At 36.5% G+C, this 20,463-nt stretch overlaps 1 protein-coding gene across 1 annotated transcript in view; it reads left to right on the top strand.

Moving 5' to 3' along the window:
* The first annotated feature begins 14,263 nt into the window (after positions 1–14,263).
* The window catches only part of LOC143246381 (adenylate cyclase type 1-like), a 258,421-nt gene continuing 252,221 nt past the window's right edge, over positions 14,264–20,463 (top strand). The window contains exons 1-2 of the mRNA XM_076492984.1: positions 14,264–14,415; positions 14,891–15,490. Coding sequence (XP_076349099.1) covers positions 14,903–15,490 — 588 coding nt within the window. The 5' untranslated portion in view covers positions 14,264–14,415; positions 14,891–14,902. The remainder of the gene's footprint in view (positions 14,416–14,890; positions 15,491–20,463) is intronic.

Genomic DNA, 20,463 nt, shown 5'->3' with positions numbered 1-20,463 from the left:
AAGTCAGTGTGCTTATAACGCTAAAATTTTTATTTCGATACCCGTGGTCGTTACAGCACAAATATCCCATTGTGTAATTTTGTGCTAAACTGCAAACAAACTGTAAAGAAATACAACGTAATTTACGAACTTTACATAACGCGAACAGTGGCGTAGCTGGGGAGGAAGGGGCAAGGGGATAAATCTGTCCCCGGGCGCAGCATCGGGAGTGGGGGCGCCAAACTGATGTTACATAATTAGGAGTTATGGCTTACATTTTGTCACGAGGGGGCGCTGTACACCCTAGCTACGCCTCTGAACACGAACCTTTGTCGCTTATCATAAAATGCTCCATGCTTAAATGGTCTGAGAAAAACAAACAAACAGCAACTTTGTAAGGTTTATTTTACTGTAAAGAGTAATATAGTGTTATATTGTTTATAAAAAAATAATAATTTTCCAGCTTAGCATAATTCACTGTAAATACTACGTCGGGGTTTATACAATAATCTGTAGACGAAACAATAAAAATTATGTCCTCGCGTTTAAAATCTAGTGATAATCAACATCACTTCGTTAACTTAACACATAACGGCGACATTAATTTAACACGCGTGTGTTGCTTACTTATGTATGCACTAGAGTTTATCGCCGACCAAAACACAAGCTCTCATTCCTATTTTGTGGTTTCCCATCGTAGAACGTTTGTTGGTAATCGTGCTAATCATTATAACTGGGCGGCAGTAACCACTTTATTATTATTATTGTCTTCCGCTGGAACAGCGGTAAGTCTACGGAGTTACAATGCTAAAATCAATGGTTCGATTCCCCTCGGTGGACACAGCAGATGTGGCTTTGCTATAAGAAAACAGAGATACACAAACACGTTATTATTACTTTTTTAACACCAGGTATCCAATATGACAAAGAAGATATAATAACTAATATCATACGCTTGATGAATTTGCCTTGACATAGGTGGTCCTCCATTTAATTAATCTCTCAAGTTCAAGCTTGCACTAATTAAGCTGCATGTGTCCTTTCCAAATACTTTTATTCTTCGGCCATTTACATACTTTATCCACTTTCCTCCAGTATTCCAATTAACCAGTGTTTCCTGTTCCTCCAATCTAAATACCATTATACAGATAACATCATATCGTGATACCATTAGGTTTCTCAAGAGCTGTGCTTTACTAGCTAGATGGCCAACTTTCTCATTCAATGATATACCTTTGTGGTGTGGATTAATGGGTCGTTATCACATAACTCTTCATGTTTTCTGGACCAAAATTTGCGTCCAATCTTGTGATGAGGTTTAGGTAGTCTGTCAGGAGTATGGGTTCTGTTACGATTTCCACTGTTACTGGCCAATCAGACAAAAACATCCTTGTATGTTTCACTTTCTACTGGGTTGCCAAATTTTGTCCATTTTTATCTCCCTGCACGGTTCCTGCATATGCAATTATGCCTTTCCTGACTGAGTCAGTTGCTATAGTTATTATCGGACACTTTCATATGTCCCTTTCATCATTTCGGCTGTATTGACCAGCTCTGACTATTTCTTCCACATATTACTGCCAGTCTTTATTATGTTTAATTTAATGTCATTTGCCTGAGTTACACAACATTCTTGATAATTTTCAATGGACATATCTCATCTACATCTTTCCAGGCATCACTGACATATGAAATGACTGTCCTCAATCTGTATATTATTGCTTTCTCTGCTTCCTATCTTTAGAGCTGATTTAGTGAGTGAGATATAGTTATGGTTGTTGTGAGTAGCGTTTGGATGGTTAGAATCCTTTGTCTTGTATTAATATTGTACCTACCAAGCCAAAAGCGTAGTGTTATAGTATATTACAAACCTTCCAATAACAAGAGTGTAACAACATCTGGAAAGTCTATGGTATAGTATCAGTAAAGAAAGGTTTATAAGAATTATTATTACTCTTATTGTGACGTAATGTCTCTATAAATACCGTATCACGCTTCTTCAGCATATGTTGTCATATGCTACAACAAAAGAATAGGGTGTTATAAGGTAATGGTTTATGTGTTCATGTTGTTATTACGGCTGCATTCTGAATCCTATAAAACTTATCGGTTTTGCAGGTAAGTGAACCATAAGCTCCTATCTGATTATGAATGTTGATCTGATCAGATTAATGAAGCTCGCTTCCCCTTCTTTCTGAGTGTATTTGAGAATAATAATATTATTTATTGATTTCTCTCTCATGAGTCCCCCCCCCCCAGTGGCACGGTGGTATGTCTGCGGACTTAAAGCGCTAGAAACCGGGTTTCGATGCTCGTGCTGGGCAGAGCATAGATAGCCCATCCTGCAGCTTTGTGCTTAACTACAAACAAACAAACTCTCCCTCAAGTGATCACAATGTGAGGACGCAGTCAATCTATAATCTATCACAACACCCAGGAGAATGACAGAGATTTTAAGGGAAGGTGTGTCTTAGGACGAAGGGGGAGAAATTTCCATGTAATATCTGGTGGGCAACATCCAGTATACTTTGTCTGGTTAGATGGATCTGTAATCTACTTGTGCTGGAATTTACTGGATTCTTGCGCACCCTCCACCGATTACTTGCTTGTGTGAAATGCTGCAACAATTATATCGTCATTATACGCACGTATTGTCACTTCATGGCCTTCCATTGCCTTGACCAATACAGCTGTGAGTATATTCAAGAAGGCAAATTTCAGAGGGGATCTTTGTGACGAGTCAGAGCAAATTTGAAAAAGTTCAAATTTCTTTTTACTAAGTTTCAAGTGACAGCACCTGGCGTTCTGTTTTATGAAACGACATAATGTTTAGTTAACAACGAGGAAATTATCAGTTGATAAAGTTTATAATAACTTGAACTATAAACGTTGTGGCAAAATCACAAATGTAAATGCTACCATCTGAGAGGGATTCGAACCCTTACAACCATGGAGGCATTGTAACGTGATGGTCTATCCTACCATTCGTTGGTAATAGAGTAACCCAAGATTTGGCTGTGGGTGGTGATGACTAGCTAGCTGCTAGCTGCCTTCCCTCTAATCTTACACTGCTAAATTAAGGATGGCTAGCTAAGAAAACGAAACCACCTGTTTCATTCGGAAAATTACCAAATTCTATATGGGTACCTACATTTTGACGTAGCAACATTATTTATTGTTAGTTTTTTCTGTCGATTTGTGTGTGTGTGTGTGACATGATGCTCAGAAATAAAAGAACTGAAAGTACAGATGTGAGCGTGATGTCGTTCGCAGGAGGAGTCAGCCAGCTTAAGGTTGTTAAAATATCAGCACTGATTTAAACTCTGTATATTCTGATAAGAATTGACATTAATGTTAGTTTATGCATATTATCAAAGCCAGTAAGCAGTAATATGAGTGGTGCACTTATCTTCTCTCAACTGAAAGAGCACTTTCTTGTTTTCTCAAGTAATAAACACATTTAAGGTACATTTTTCGATAAGTGTTTACATAACGTTGAAGTGAGGCAGATAGTGATATCGTATTGTGAAGTGTAGCGTGTATGTTTCTTTATTAAAGCTGAAAATGTCAGTTTTCGTTGAGTAAGAGACTAGTCTCCGAGGAACGTAACTAAGTGTCGTATTACCGTCACATCGGAAGTTACGGCCCGGCATGGCCAGGTTATTAAGGCACTCAACTCGTAATCTTAGGGTCGCGGGTTCGAGTCCCCGTCGCACGAAACATGCTCGCTCTTTCAGCTGTGTAGGCTTCATAATGTAATGGTTAATCCCACTACTCGTTGGTGGAAGAGTAGCCCAAGCGATGGCTATGGATGGTGATGACTTCGCATTTGTCTTACACTGCTAAATTAGAGACGGCTGGCACAGATAGCCCTGGTGTAGCTTCGCGCGAAATTCATAAAAAAACAAACGTATCGAAAGTTAGGGTATCTATAGCAACTTAACATTAATTAAAATCACCATTCATTCCAATTATTCAATAAATGTGACACGCCTCATGCTGAATTTTGCTTTACTTTTCTTTTAAAACATAAACACAATTTTTCCCATGTCAATCTTTAAAGGGCTAAGATTCGTTTCTGCTAGAAAATTAAATACAAAAACTCTATATAATAGGCACTTCTTCTATTATTTAACACTGATTGGAATGTGTTTATATCAAATAAACTGCACTTGCATTGAAACAACGAAAGCCTTAAACATTTGTTTAGAAAAGTTCCAGTGTTAGAGATCTATGAATTCTACGCAATGTAACGAGCCCTCCCACTCCCCATTGGCTCAGCAATAAACGTGAAGGCTTATAACGCTAAAAGCGGGTTTCGATACCCTTTGTGTAGTTTTGTGTTTAACAACAAACAAACAATACATTAAATGTATTTTGTTTTTATTCACCGAGGTATTTGCAAAACCAAAATATTCGAAGTCCTTATTACTGACTATTAAGTTCAATATTGTTGGGTTTAAGTACATTCAAAGATGTGGTAGACGTATACTTATATAGCTGAAACAACAATTAAAAACACATGTATAACCATGAAACAATGGTAGCTGTTAAAACAAGTAAATATACGCATGTCGTCATGCAACAATATGTAACTGAAAAAAGCGTAATGTTAATCACGGGGTATTTAAAATCCGCGCTTTGAAGTTAAATGTTGTAAACCCAAGACACAACTTCTACACTAAGGGAGATTCCATTCAGAAACTTTTAAATAAAAATTACCCATTATTTGTTTTAAAGTAATATTTACGTAATTTGCCAGTAATATATCTGTGAGATAATAGATTTATCTCATACGACGTTATGTTTGTAACAATGAAATATGATAACATGTTAATAAATGTACCTACTAATACATTTTAAAAGCTTTTATACTTTTAGAATAAAGAATATACCATATTAGGGTACACCATAAAAAGTTATAATGAAGAGCCTCTTCACTTTATATGCCTATTAATTTTCCTTTCCTTTATTTCGGTTCGGCCCGGCATGGCCTAGCGCGTAAAGCGTGCGACTCGTAATCCGAGGGTCGCGGGTTCGCGCCCGCGTCGCGCTAAACATGCTCGCCCTCCCAGCCGTGGGGGTGTATAATGTGACGGTCAATCCCACTATTCGTTGGTAAAAGAGTAGCCCAAGAGTTGGCGGTGGGTGGTCTTACACTGCTAAACTAGGGACGGCTAGCACAGATAGCCCTCGCGTAGCTTTGTGCGAAATTCCACAAACCAATCCTTTATTTTGCTTGAATAAAACATTTTAATGCAAGAACTGTTTACTGGCAAGGTATGTTGCATGTACCGCCACCTATTGCTGGCTAACAAAACTATATTATTAAGTTATAGTTAAACACGTTCTAACTTGCTCTACCACCAAATTCGTTTTACAATACCTTTTCACTGTGATTGAGAAGTCTAATAAATTTCTAGGCAAAAAACAGCATCGCCGAATCTTCTCAATTTCATTTAACACAGTAGTAATTTATTAAATATGTTAAAATTCAGTTTACAAATGTCTTATATACGTTGCACCCCAAAATTAAAAGGCAAATTAAAAAAAAAAAACGATTCATACTTAATTGTAAAAGCTAATATCTCGTTAGTTATATGTGTGTTTCATGCTTTCTGTTATCAGTTGCACAACTGGTTTAGCGCAATTTAATTCTACACAAGTATTTCTTTCTTTCTATTTTTGCAGGAAAGATAATATCGCAATTTCATCTTCAAATTTGACTGTTCGCTAATATACCCGTTCTGTGATGGCTTAAATATTTAAACTTTTTTTATCCATATTGTTGTTGCCCGATGGTGGTACTTTGGACCAGTAGTACAGACTATTAAAATGATCGCGTGGTACATTGTTTTATCTAGATATGTAGTAGGTTTGTTGTGTGCACACCGTCAGGAAGCTGGTCTGTACACTATACCGAACATACCAGATGATACAAAGTCATCTACACTCCATTGTAGCCGCTAACTACATAATATGGCTGTTAGGAACCATTGATTTCTTGTCCACGTGGGCTACATAGAGATTAAAGACGTCAAGTCGAGTGATTATCAGTGATCAAGTCTTAAGGAATATTGTGAGGACACGTGCACAGGTCGTTTTGACTTCAATCAAAACCAACAAAGTTAATAACCTTTGAAATCAAGTGAGATCTTCTTGTGCATGAATATCTTCATCCAAATATAACATTAGAGTGTTAACACTGGCTGAGGAATGTGCCGTCTTTATATCGATCAGAAGGTGAAGAGATTATATCTATCAACACAGAACTGTGGGAATACTTATTAATTTATTGATCACAAGATCTCCAGGAGATATAGAGACTATCTGTCAATACAAAAGTGGGGGAATGCTTATTTATCGATTAATCATAAGACTCTCCTGGAGATATAGAGACTATCTGTCAATACAAAAGTGGGGGAATGCTTATTTATTGATTAATCATAAGACTCTCCTGGAGATATAGAGACTATCTGTCAATACAAAAGTGGGGGAATGCTTATTTATCGATTAATCATAAGACTCTCCAGGAGATATAGAGACTATCTGTCAATACAGAAGTGGGGGAGAACTTATTTATCTATTGATCACAAGACCCTCCTGGAGATATAGAGACTATAACTGTGAATACAGACAAGACTTATTTTCATCACCGAGTATCTTATTTTGACAAAATGTTTGATTTTCTCAGTCTAGACGATTGATTCAGATTCTGTCTGACTCTGACTACAATGAACATGGAGATATTTGTGTTTCATGGCTTTTTTTGCAACTGAATCATTAACTCTAATTAGCTGTGGCTCTTCATTTGTTGAATGAACGAATTAAGTCTAGGATATCCACATTACGTTTTTCGAGGGGTTTATTTGAGAAGTAGTAGTTAAACAAAAGGTTTATATGCAAAAACGGCTCGTTTGGGTTGAGAAAATATTTTACATAGAAGAGCGAACAACGTTTCGACCTTCTTCGGTCATCGTCAGGTTCACAAAGAAAGAGGTAACTGACCGGAAGCTGACCACATGTTTGAAAGGGGTTGTGTACCTGTGTGTCGAAATGTAGAGGGCGGTATTAGATGTTTGAATATATAATTTTATTTATTTTATTATATTAATATAGGTATAAAGGCGTTCCTTTATATTGGTTTATTTTGGGTTTAAGTTGTTGTATAAGTAAGGCTTCTTTAATTTTGCGTATGTTTATGTTTGTTTCTTTATTTAGTATTTGAGTGTTTTCTATGTTTATGTTGTGTTTATTTGACTTGCAGTGTTCGAAAACGTGTGAAGGTGACTTTTTATGTTCTTTGAATCTGGTTTCCATTTTTCTACTTGTTTCTCCAATATAGAAGTCGTGGCAGTTATCACATTGTATTTTATAAATAATGTTGGTGTTTGTCAGTGTAGTTTTTACATAGTATAGACCTCAGTTTTGTGCCGGGTTTTTGAATAAATTTGGTATTAACTGAAATGTCATATTTTGTTACTAATTTTTGCCAAATGTTGGTTATTTGTTTGCTGATGTCAGGAATGTATGGTATACAGCAGTATATGGTTTCGTGGTTTTTTGATTTGTGAGCTGTATTTACTTTAGTTGGTTGATTTTGCTTTCTGTGTAGGTGTGTGCTTATAATGTTTTCTACGGTTTGTGGAGGAAACTTATTGATGTTGATGAAGTATTGTTTTATTTTGTCTAATTCATCGTTAATTTTATCTGGTGAGCATAGTTTTATGGCTGTGTTTATTTGGTTTCTTAGTATGTTGAGTTTTTGTTTTGTTTCATGTGCTGAGTCCCAAGGAATGTATAGTCCAGTATGGGTGATTTTTCGGTGGATTTCTGTTTTGAATTGTGTGTCAGTTCTTGTAATTTTGAGGTTAAGAAATGATATTTGATTGCTTTCTTCCTATTCACATGTGAAGTTAATGTTGGGATGTATAGAGTTAATGTGATTGAAAAAATTAAGTATGTGTTCTGTAGATTTGAATCCCGCAACCGCGTCATCTACATATCTGTACCAGTATAGTGGTGGATGTAATGCTATGTTAATTGCTTGTGTTTCAACTTGTGTCATAAAAATATTGGCTAGAACTGATGATACTGGGTTGCCCATGCTTAGGCCATTTGTTTGTATGTAGTTTTGGTTGTTGAACATGAAGTTTGTCTTTATCGTGGTGAATTCTATGAGGGTTGCTAACTAGTTACTGGGAATTTCTATAGTTGGGTTAGGGTCTCGGATATAGAGTTTTAAGGCTATCTTGCAGACTTCAGTGGTTAGAACTTCTGTAAAGAGGGATATAACATCGAAACTGGCCATTAAGGCTTTATGATTAAGTTGATTTAGATTAGACTTGAAATTAAAAGAGTCTTTGATGAATGAGCTGGCTGATGTTACATATTTGGAGAATGCCCATGCTATGTATTTACCAAGATTGTAATTAAACGATTCATATGTGGACATTATTGGTCGTAATGGACAATCTGGTTTATGAGGTTTGGGGATGCCGTATATTTGCGGTGTGCGTGAGTCGGTTTTACGTAGGTAGGAATAAAGTGTTGGTGAAATTGTGTTGGCTTTTTTCATTTGTAGTAGTAATTTGTTCAGTTGTGTCTCGTGTGTCTTTGTTGGATTTGTGTGTATTGGTTTAAATTTGTTCGTGTCTGATAGGATGTTATTCATTTTTTGGATGTATTCATTCGTGTTCATTATGACTATATCGTTACCTTTATCTGCTTTTAGAATTTTTATGTTTTGTCTTGTTTTAGGTTTTAATGGAATTAATGTCTCTTTTGTAAGGTTGTTTTTAGTTTTCTGTTTTGTGAAATTATGTTGATGGTTTTGTGAGAAAATTCTTTGAAAAAATCGTTTAAGATGTTGTTTTTAGGTGTTTCTGGAAAATATAAATTTGTAATTTTACCTGGGAAGTTTGGCTGTTGGATGTCAATAAAATTATCTAAGTTGTCTTCTTTCTGTAGGTTGTGTTTGGTTGTTTCCTTGTTTTTCCTCTCTGTAGAAAGTATCACAAGTCTCCTGGCTAGGTCTTCTAAACATGTTTTGATTTCTATGGTTGGAATGTACCTAGGTGCTATTGCGAAGTTGAGTCCTTTGTTAAGTAGTTGTTTCTCGTCTGTGTTTAATTGACGGTCGGATCTGTTAATTATGAGGTTAGTCAACGGTTTGTCGTTTTGGTGTCTTTTCTGTTGTTTGCATCTTAGTTTTTCTAGTTTTTTGTTGTGGCAGATCTTTTTGTCTCTGTCGTTCTTAGTGTTGATTGAAAACTAAAAAATTGAAAACAAAAAAGAGGACTCGCTTGAATGTTGCAAACGATGCCAGGCTGGCACTTTCAACCACAAAGCCAAGAATTCCTAAACTAGCTTCAAGTATGCAACTCCATCCATCCCACTGATGTTCTTGACATCTTTGGCAATATTCATTAGAAATGCACAATGATCAAATACAATAATTAAAAGTGTAATTCAGTGTAAATAAATTATATAAATAAATTGTAAATAAATAAAGTGTAATAAATAAAGTGCAATATATCTCTAGTTTAATTTAGCCATATATATCAATGTTGAAAACATTTTGTGAAAGGGGTAACATGCTTAATGTGGCATGTTAAATTGGGTAACAAGCTGAAAAAGTTTGGGAACCACTGCACTACAGCTATTTCACCGCGTACATTAGCCTATATTTAATTGTAACTACTTATATCTATATTGTTCTGTCAACACAACTGCTCGCTTATTTGGCCCACATGTCAGTTCTTCTCGATGTTGTTTTTATACTGTGGAATTTTAGGTAAATACTACAGTTCACGTTTCCTGAATGTCCAAGTTCCTTTACTAGAAGTATTTCAAACGTCAGTTTTCTAGAGTTTTGTTTGAGGCAAAACTAACATTTGATTTTAGGTGTGGTATTCTCTGGTTCACTGCTTTTCCTTTTGGGAAGTAACCGCAAATAACAGGAGGAACTATCAACAAATGGTCACGGAGTTATTTGTTTGTTCTCTTGTTTGAAATTAAGCACAAAACTACACAACGGGCTATATGTGCTCTGCCCTTTGTAGGTATCGAAACTCGTTTTTTAGTGTTGTGAGTCCGAAGACATACTACTGGGCACTGGAAAGGGCGACACGGAGTTAAAACTGAACATAGCTCAAGTTTACAAACCTTTATTAATATTTAAAGACAAGTACGAGATGGTGATATTTAAAATTAAGTATCAATGTAATTTTCACAATATGTAAGACATCCAAACGTTAAGCTGTCGTTATTCATTAAAATCATAAATATGACTTGACTAAGTTGAAAAACAGTAATTAAATAAAGGTAAACGTTGTTTAAAATAATTGGAAATTAGTTTTAATATAACAACACAAGCCAAAGACGCATTAAACTATTTATATTTTACTGTCGAGAAACCTTAGCAAGACTGATAAAACATGGCGTTATATATATAAAAACAATAACAATATTCCTCTTAAAGAACATGAACTTCCCACGTCACTGAATGACAAGGTGGTGAGGGCTCCCAGCTCGCCATATGCAGGTCACGGGTTCGAATCTTATTCCACCAAACATGCTTCTCCTTTTAACTGTGAGAGCGTTATAATGTGACAGTCAATCTCACTATTCGTTGGTAAACGAGTAGCCCAAAAGTTGGCTGTGAGTAGTGATGACTAGCTGGCTTCCCTCTAGTCTTACACTTCTAAACTAGGGGACGGCTAGCACAGATAGCTCTCGTGCAGCTTTGCGCGAACTTCCAAACAAACAAACAAACCCACATCACTGTTCACTTAACATTGTAGGTAAAGGTGACATAGCTTCAAGATATTATTAAACGTAAACACGGCGATGCGGTTAGAGAAAGTAAACATAAGATCAAAACCAGATCCATAAGGTCGCCATGGTTAGATAAATAAAAAAGTGTATAAGTGGAACACACCCCTTAAACTTGTAATCTTTGTAACACAGAAACTAGTGGATGGATACATTGTTATTAGACTGGTTGTGCTTAATTAAGACCCACAGAACGTAAAAGGGATACCGAAAGTAGTCAAACAGTTAATGCTAGTTATCTATACATGAGAGATATTGGTCATAAAATAAAATGGAAATCCACCAAGTAATATATAAAAGTGGAAATTATGTCAAAATAAAAATTGTGAAAGGTTTTGGTGGTGTTCTGAAACATTATTTTTAGATTTCACCCAATATTGTTATGTACCTACAATTAGAATGTCACTAATGACTGTTAGAAAGACCAACAACTAAATAATTTCAAACACCTCAAAGAATGAAATATATTTTCGAAACATATTTCTGTTACATGTTTGTATTTTCAATGAACCCAGACTTGACTATCTTACGAATTCACTTTAGAAATGTAAAACGTGTATACGACAATTCAGTTTTAGAATTTTGAAACAGGGGTTTGTTTGTTTGCTTTCTTTTCTTTTAGTTTCGTGCAAAACTACATGAGGGTTATCTGCGCTAGCTGTCCCTAAATTAGCAGTGTGAGAATAGAGGGAAGGCAGCTTGTCATCACCGCCCACAGCCAACGTTTGGGCTACTTTTTACCAACGAATAGTGGGATTGGCTATCATATTATAACGCTCCTACGGCTGAAAGTACGAGCGTGTTTAGTGTGACGGAGATTCGAATCCGCGACCCTCAGGTTGCGAGTCGAGAGCCCTTACCACTTGGCCATGCGCGGCCTGACTTGTAAGAGTGAGATTCCATATATTCACAGAGAAAATTGAGGACGTATTGCAACGCCATCGATATATTAAATATTGGTGTCTGTTTCTGAGACGATCTAAATATAGAAATGGATTGGCTGTCAATACTTCAATTTTCATCCATGACAAAATATTTTGTGAACATAAATTTACAAAGAGCTCTGAAACTATAAGTTTATAATTTAATAATATTAGTGACCAAAGTTTAAAAGATAGATGGCAGGATGTAAAACTCTTCCTTACAAATTTACTCAATTGAAAAACAAAGGCGTGGATGTGTTTTTCTTATAAAAAACTACATCTGACTATATTCTGTGTACACCGAGAGGAATCTAACCCTGATTTTAGCGTTATAAGTCCGAAGACTAAAACAAAAGGCGATTGTTCACCATCTTGTTTTATAGTATAGTGCAGTAGCTGGACTTTCATGTGATGGTGGTGTATCCATAAAAGAAAATGAGAAGAATAGATGTCACTATTCTAATTACGCCTCAAACTCGATTGGTAAGGTTTTCAATATTTATATTAATTCTGAATTTTAAATCTCAAGCGCAAGGACGATTCTGAGGTAAATGTTTGTAGCTTAAAGATGTTATCTAGCTACTTGGATGAAATTTTATTGTATATCTGATATAATTACCAAAAACAAAGTAACACGATTTATTGTGAAAGGAAGATTTTCTTCAAATTGTTATTACTTGGGTTTTATTGAATTCTCTTCGTACGTTTTCTCACTAACCGGGGGAACCAAGCCCCCCCCCCACTAACGTTTAGTTGACGAGAAAGTGGAATAAAATAAAATTATCGCGCGTTTTGATTGTTTTTCCTTCGTGTTTTGTAATAACTGGTTGTGCAGAATTACTGATCGTAAATCAGGGAACACGTAAAACAGGCGCAAAGTTTTGCTGAAAGTTGTTATGTTTGTAAATTCTTATTTCATCAATTACAGAACAAACTTTTAAATTAATTCCGCTGAAAGTATCTAACGTGCCTGAATGATAAGTGGTTTGGTTTGAATTTCACGCAAAGCTATACGAGGGCTGTCTGCGCTAGCTGTCCCTAATTTAGTCGTGTAAAACTAGAGGGAAGGCAGCTAGTCATCATCACTCACCGCCAACTCTTGAGCTACTCTTTTACCAACGAATAATGGGATTGGCCATCACACTACACCGCTCCCACGGCTGAAAGGGCGAGCATGTTTGGTTGGACTGGGGTTCGAACCCGCAACCCTCAGATTACGAGCCAAGCACCTTAACCGCCTGGTCGTGCCGGGCCCGAATAGTAGGTGTCAACGAAATCTTTATGATTTTGGTCTAACAATTACAGCTAAGCTGGAATGAGGTTTGTTTGCATTTTAACTTCGAGCAAACCTACACGAGAGCTATCTGTGCTAGCCATCCATAATTTAGCAGTGGAATGCTAGAGGGAAGGCATTTAGTCATCACCATTTATCAAAAACTATATGGCTGCTCTTTTACGAATGAGGCCCGGCATGGCCAGGTGGTTAAGGCGCTCGACTCGCGATCTGAGTGTCGCGGGTTCGAATCCCCGTCACACCAAACATGCTCGCCCTCTTAGACGTGTGGGGGCGTTATAATGTGACTGTCAATCACACTATTCGTTGGTAAAAGAGTAGCTCAAGAGTTGGCGGTGGGTGGTGATGAATAGCTGCCTTCCCTCTAGACTGATAAATTAGAGACGACTACTGCAGATAGCCTTCGAGTAGCTTTACGCGAAATTCAAAACAAGTCCAAAACCAAACATGTTACCAACGAATAGTGGGATAGACAGTGACATCACAACACCTCCATGGCTGAAAAGGCGACCATGTTTGTGGAACAAGGATCTGGAATAAAGAATGGAGCATTGTGTAGCCAGAAGATGGATTAGTGTGGAATGTATCTTATCCATTTGAACATTAGCTCGTTCTCTTCTATTTTACAGTTAGGAACTGTAACAGCAACAACATGTACATCTTTCTCCCCGTCTCTTATCTAATATTTTTACACACATTTACGTTTTCGAGTTAATTATAAAATGGACTGTTGAAGACACGCGCTCCAGTACAAACCATAATATCTCGTGCTGTGTTTCTTCCTATTTCAGAAAAAAAATATGCACTTACCAGAACAACCACAAAATATGACTTTTTTTATATAGAGCTAACGGGGTATTGAAAGATGCGTAGGAATTGTTAAGAGCTTACCGAAATATATATTCTTTGAATTATGATGTCTTTGAAATTATGCTTGCAAAAATATTATTTTGGAAAGTGTAATAACAAAAGATGTGGGACAGCGGTAAATTTACAGACTTATAACACTGGAATTAGATTTCCCGCGGTGCATGTAGCAGATATTTCATTGTGGCTTTGCTCTAAGACAAACAAAAGATATGAAATATCGTTATTTTTTATTATTCCTTCACAGAAGTTAATATTTAAAATATCATTTCATGAAGACCCCCATGTTCACAAGATGGCGTTGTGTATTGATAACACTATGCTACGCCACCTAGTTCTACAACATATACGATTTTGTCGCAAACGCGAGGGTAGCACGTGCAGTTTGAAGGTAATAGTGAGTAAAGTTTACCGCATGTGAAATGGCCAGCGCGCGCTTGACTTTGAGTTAAATTAATTAGTAGACACTGGAAACTACTTTGTCTCAACCATTTTAATCCTTGGACAATTAATTCTGTAAGTTCAAAACGGTGCAATTACTGTTGTGTTTTTTGTTGTTTTTCTGTTGTGCTGTTTTATTGCAATATCCAAAACGCAGTTTTTTGATTAACAGTTTTGTCCTGTGATGTAAAAGCTGGCTACATTTTCGTAGACCACCTATTGAAACCAATTGTTTAACTACTGCATTTCGGTTAGCACTGTAACTCCCGAGCTTTTGATGTCACACATGCAACATCCCTTAGCGATAAAAACTGAAAACTGGTTGCACACCAAAGTACAACAATCTTAAAAGTCCTAATGACACATTGGGCCTTGATAGGAACGAAATCGTTAATGAAAAACATTAAAACAATAACCATCATTGCATGAAGAATAGAAAAACGACGATACAGTCATCTTGGTGTACTTTGGTAACCTTGTGTATTTGATAAACATTCACAAATTATTACCTTGCCTAAAGATATTTATCGGCAGTTATTTTGTGTTTCAGTTTCTTCACAACATGGATCAATCAGTTAAAGCAATTAATGCACACAGAAAAATGGTATTTTCCCGACTGGTGAACCGAAGAAGATTTGAGAACGAAGAGTTGGAGTCCTTGTATCAGCGATACACCTTCAAGATCCAACAGTCCTCAGTCTTCAGTGTCCTCGCTCTATTTATTTTCCTGACTGGAGTCTTAACCATTCTACATTTCGTCTATGTTAAAACTGCCACCGCTGCCAATCTCTATTTTCTATTGCACTGTCTGTGTTTTGTTTCACTTCTAACCTTCACCTACGCAAGATCAATGAAAGATTCGTATCTGCTGGCTTTAAGCTACGTTATCTTGTGTTTTTTTGTGACCTTCTGTATGGTCTGTCTACCTCTGGACCTTGGCACACGAGGTACGTGGGGCAGAGGTTCTTGGGGCGCACGACATAGTGCGGCCGATGGGGTATGGGAGATACTTTATTGTTTATTCGTATCTTATACTATGTTACCTCTGAGAACAAGAATATCCATGGCCCTCGGTATCATTCTACCAGTTATCCACACAAGCGTAGCGTCGACCATGCCACAAGAGTTTCCTAGATTATTGATGCATCAGGTAAGGAAGTTGTTGTTCAAATATTTTGTGAATGAGTTAGAAAATAAAATAAACTGTCAACAATCTGAATAATGTTACCGAGAATTTAATATATCGACGTGTCTAACACTTCTTCATTGTGTCTCAAGTTTTTGTCGGGAGGTCCATATTCTCTGACATAGCAACTGATCACTGAGATATATTTTAATACAAAAAGCGCGGTCTGAAACCTTCATTTATTTGCTAATATTCTAAATGAGAGTATTTCTCTCCAAAACTCGGTGACATTGTCGGATTGCATGTTGTGTAATTGCTACTACTTGACGAACTCTATATAGTATGCAAGACCACTGTTGCAAACCAAGTTGTATTTTATTTTTCCATATAAATGTATCTTGATTTTGTTTGCAAAACTTTAAAATACTACTGTTCATGCATCCAGTGCTTATTTTTTTGTGATCGATTCCCTCGTGAAATAAATGTACAGGTGTCAATGTTTATGTTCAACTTTTTAAGTAACATATTTGAAACATGCGAACGACAGTTGCGTTTTATCCTCCTTAATCTGTAAAAGTTGGTTTGTTTTTGAATTTCGTGCAAAGCTACTCAAGGGCTATCTGCACTAGCCGTCCCTAATTTAGGACGGTAAGACGAGAGGGAAGGCAGCTAGTCGTCACTACCCACCGCCAAATCTTGGGCTACTCTTTACAAACGAATAATGGGATTGAACGCACATTATAACGCCCCCACGGCTGAAAGGGCGATCATGTTTGGTGTGACGGGGATTTGAACCCGCGATTCCCAGATTACGAGTCGAACGCCTAAACCCACCTGGCCATGCCGGGCCCTTAATCTGTAGAAAGGTGATATATATACACACACACACACACACATTTGACTGGACTTCCATCAAGAATAAATACGTATTAATAATATAAAAAGGTTGATTATTGCTAGCTTTCATCTAGATATATTTTTATTTATGTTTTAAAACTCTTACTTATTACATACTACAATTTGAAATGCTTTGAAATTGATCTAAATGATGATTTAAATTTAGAAGTTAAATAAATTCGATATGTATCGAATTTATGACACTTGCCGACAATTTAATACACAGTTTCTTTTTTAATACAAGAATATTGTAATTCACAAACAACAATACAATTTACAATAACGGTTCCTACAAAGTACGATCTATATACAAATATCTTACAAAGAATAATAAGTCTTCTAACTGGTCTGGAAATTTATCTTATCAAGGGCTCGCGAATTAATTTCGATTTAATGTAGATATAATTCACTTAACAGGGAGCTAGCTAGCATTGTATTCTTTCTTCGCCAGTCACACACCGAGTTATCCGCCTCTGGAGTTGTATAATGTTTTCGTAAAAATAGTAATGTTCGATCTGAATTCGCTGAAGTTAAACGGTTTGTAATGTTAGAAATTTATAATCGTTCCTGGTCAAATACTTGAAGTTCCCGATTAATAATATATATATAAAATAATAATAATAATACACCAGTCTTCAGCAGATAGCCCGATGTGGCTTTGCTATAATAAAACACACACACACAACACACCAACTGTAATAAACCAATAATATATAATGACGCGTGCGTTGGTTTCTTTTATAAGCGCGAGAACATTTCAGCGTGCACAACAATGTAGATGATACACCAGTATTTATATACACACATTGTTGATTACGTTAGAGAATTTTAACAGTTTTAGCAAATAGGCAGGAATTTTGTAATTGCATAAATTACGTAATATCTGAATAATAGCTTGAACAAACATCGATATAAAAGCAGATATGTGATAGTAAATCCGTCACACACACTATATAATGATGGACTCACAATTTAAAAATGTTTCTATAGAAGAAACAAAAAGTAATTTAAAAACCGACAAAATACTGAGATGTTTAAAAGAGTGGAAATCATAAAAACGTCACACGCTTTATTGTTTGTCTTGGAAATTTACGAAATTGGCATAAGTAGCTGCACTGGCCATTCTCTGTTTTTAACTGATAGGTAGAAGAAAGGCAGCTGGTAAAGAACACCCGCCGCGAACTTTTGACTACTTTAATCGAATATTTGACTGTAATTTTTATCGCACTTGTGGGTCTAAAGTCCAGAGCACGATTTTGCGGTTATGGAGGGACGCGAACATTAGCTTCAAAGTCTGGCACGCTGATTACTAAGCCATGTCCGGCCGTGGGTATTGCGTAGTGGAGTGTCCGCGTTATGAAATGTTGAATTCATAGTTCACACTAAATTGATGAAAGGACTAAAAATAATTATTTTCGAATTTGTAAAAATTAGCCACACCTACTTTTACTTGTTTGTTTCGGGCAAAGCTACATAGGATTATCTGTTATGCCCACCACTGTAAATGGAACCCCGAGTTTGTGTTATAAGCTTGTAAACTTGATGCTATCCCACCTAGGACACGTTTTCTGTAATACCAAGCTCACTAGCTATCTTTGATTGCTACATCGTATTCGTATTCTTTCTCTATTAAATAATTTGACAACTATTGTAATTTCTGTTTTGCTGAAACAGCAGAAAAAAAAAACAAAACGCACACGTGAATAATAATTAAGTTTTCGCAGGCTGAGAGTTGCAGGTTTGAATCCCCTATTCCATCAGACGTTCTCGCCCTTTCAGCCGTTGGGGCGTTATAATGTTCCAATCAATCTCACTACAGGCTAGTAAAAGAGTAGCCCAACAATTGGCGGTGGGTGGTGATGACTAGCTGCCTTCTCTCTAGTCTTTCACTCCCAATGTAGGGACAGCTAGAGCAGATAGTCCTCGAATAGTTTTGCATAAAATTCAAAAACAAACAATTTAAAAAACAAAATTCCTAAATAACCTACCTAAAGTCAGAGGAGCACGTGTGCCCCAAAATACCTGGTCATGCCGGGCCTATTTGAAGTACTACATCTCGTTTAAATCTACATGTATCCCATATTAGGTCTCGTTAAAAGGAAATCTAAAAGTTGTCGAATTTTCATTCTCTATAACAGAAAAACCCTTATTCAAAATATCAGAAATATTACACTCACGGTTAAAATAGTGATTATGTTAGAAAATGAAGGTGGACAGAAATGAAAGTTAAAAGTCAATGGAATATCGTCTAATCTGTCAAAAAATAAAAGAGCAATTCTTGTTATAGTTTTTATTACGAATGATTTGTCGTTTTCAACGATTGAATGGAAATCGGGGGCTCCTCAACTATTTAGCTTGAGGTTTTTAAGTTGAGAACTCCCCACCTAATGTTTTAATGATATTTTAAAGAATAGCACTCCGAGGTACTTTATTTTCATTACAATGTGTTGTTCGAATAAGACAAACAAACTCGATCACTAGAAAAACATTCTCTCGTCGCAATGAATAAAAGTGGCATTGAAAAGATAGCGCTATGTCCAGTATCTGAGAATAATTAAATGGAACATTTCTATACACACTAAGGGAAGCTCTTCTCTGACATGATCAAATGATCTCCATTTGGGAGCCTCCTTAGTAAATATTTTATGTGTGTGTAGTTAAGTACAAATCTACACAATAGGCTATCGGTGCTGTGACCACCATGAGTGTATAAATTCTGTTATTAGTTTTACAAGTCCACATACTTGCCGCTTTTCCACAAGGGAGCCTACAAATAATTTAAAAACGAATAAGGTTTTAGCCTGTTGTTGGTTAACTGTAGTACTTTGAGTTCACTGTTTAGTGAAGTTGAACTGTTCTTCTAATTTTTGATTACGGAGGTCGTAATAAAATGAAAGGTTAATTTTGTAATGTTTATTTTGAATAAATCCCAAAACTATACAATAGTTATCTGTGTTAGTCATCCCTAATTCAGCAATGAAATACTAAAGGAAAGGCAGCTGATCATCACCACCCACCATCAACTCTTAGGCTACTCTTTACCAAAGAATAGTGGGATTGACTGTAACAGTTTAATACCCCAACGGCTGAAAGGGCGAGCATGGGGCGACGGGGATTCGAACCCGCGACGCTCGGATTACGTGTCGAACGCCCTAAGGCATCCGATATATAGAAAATAAATAATGAGAGTAGGTTTGGTGGATGACGATTCGAAATTTCGAATCGCAAATTGGGAGTTGAGCATCCTAACCACCAGTTTATGCCATATATGTCTTTTAAAACATGAAGAATATCAATCAGTTAAGTTCACTTTATTGTATTCCCGCAGGCCTATTTTATATTATCATAAACTTCAGAACAGGGCTGAAAGTTATTGGATGGGAAATGATTGAAGTCAAAGCCTTCAGGAAGACTGGATATAATATGTTATAATAGTAATAACACAACAAAAATTATGCGTCGAATTTAAAGTTCTTTCTTCCTTTTCATTGCCGCTGACGTTATGATTATTTCTGTGTGTAAAAACTTCTGTGCGATTTTTGATGAAGTCCAGTGAGGTAGTTAAAGTATAAAGGATTGGTTCGGTTTGTTTTGAATTTCGCGCGAAGCTTCTCGAGGGCTATCTGCGCTAGCTGTCCCTAATTTAGTGGTGTAAGACTAGAGGGAAGGCTGCTGGTCTTCACCACCCACCGCCAACTCTTGGGCTACTCTTTTACCAACCCGTTCTACTACAAAGTGGTTAATGTTTTTTTGCATATCATTTGTTGGTATCTACAGACGTTTTTTATCAGTCACGTGATACTTTTAGGTATTATTCCATTTAATGTAAACATAACAATAAATCACTGAAAGATGTTTGTTCGTTTTTGTAACAACTGTTTACTTTCGAGGGAACTTAAATCTCATCTTCGTATGCATATAGTTTGATGTGCAACGAGGAAAATGTGAAGGTTGACTCGTGGCCTGTTACATGGGAGCAGGCCACGGAAACGACAGGGTCCTAGGCCTCGATCATGTTAAAAACATATATTTTTTACACTGTTCGACATCACTAATTTTCATTGTATAGTTTTTATGTGTGAATAACGAAAATGATCTAA

The sequence above is a fragment of the Tachypleus tridentatus genome, chromosome 3 (assembly GCF_004210375.1).
Source record: "Tachypleus tridentatus isolate NWPU-2018 chromosome 3, ASM421037v1, whole genome shotgun sequence".
Classification (NCBI taxonomy): Eukaryota; Metazoa; Arthropoda; class Merostomata; order Xiphosura; family Limulidae; genus Tachypleus; species Tachypleus tridentatus.
The sequence above is the reverse complement of the archived record's forward strand: the minus strand, read 5'-3'. Positions and strand labels throughout refer to the sequence as shown.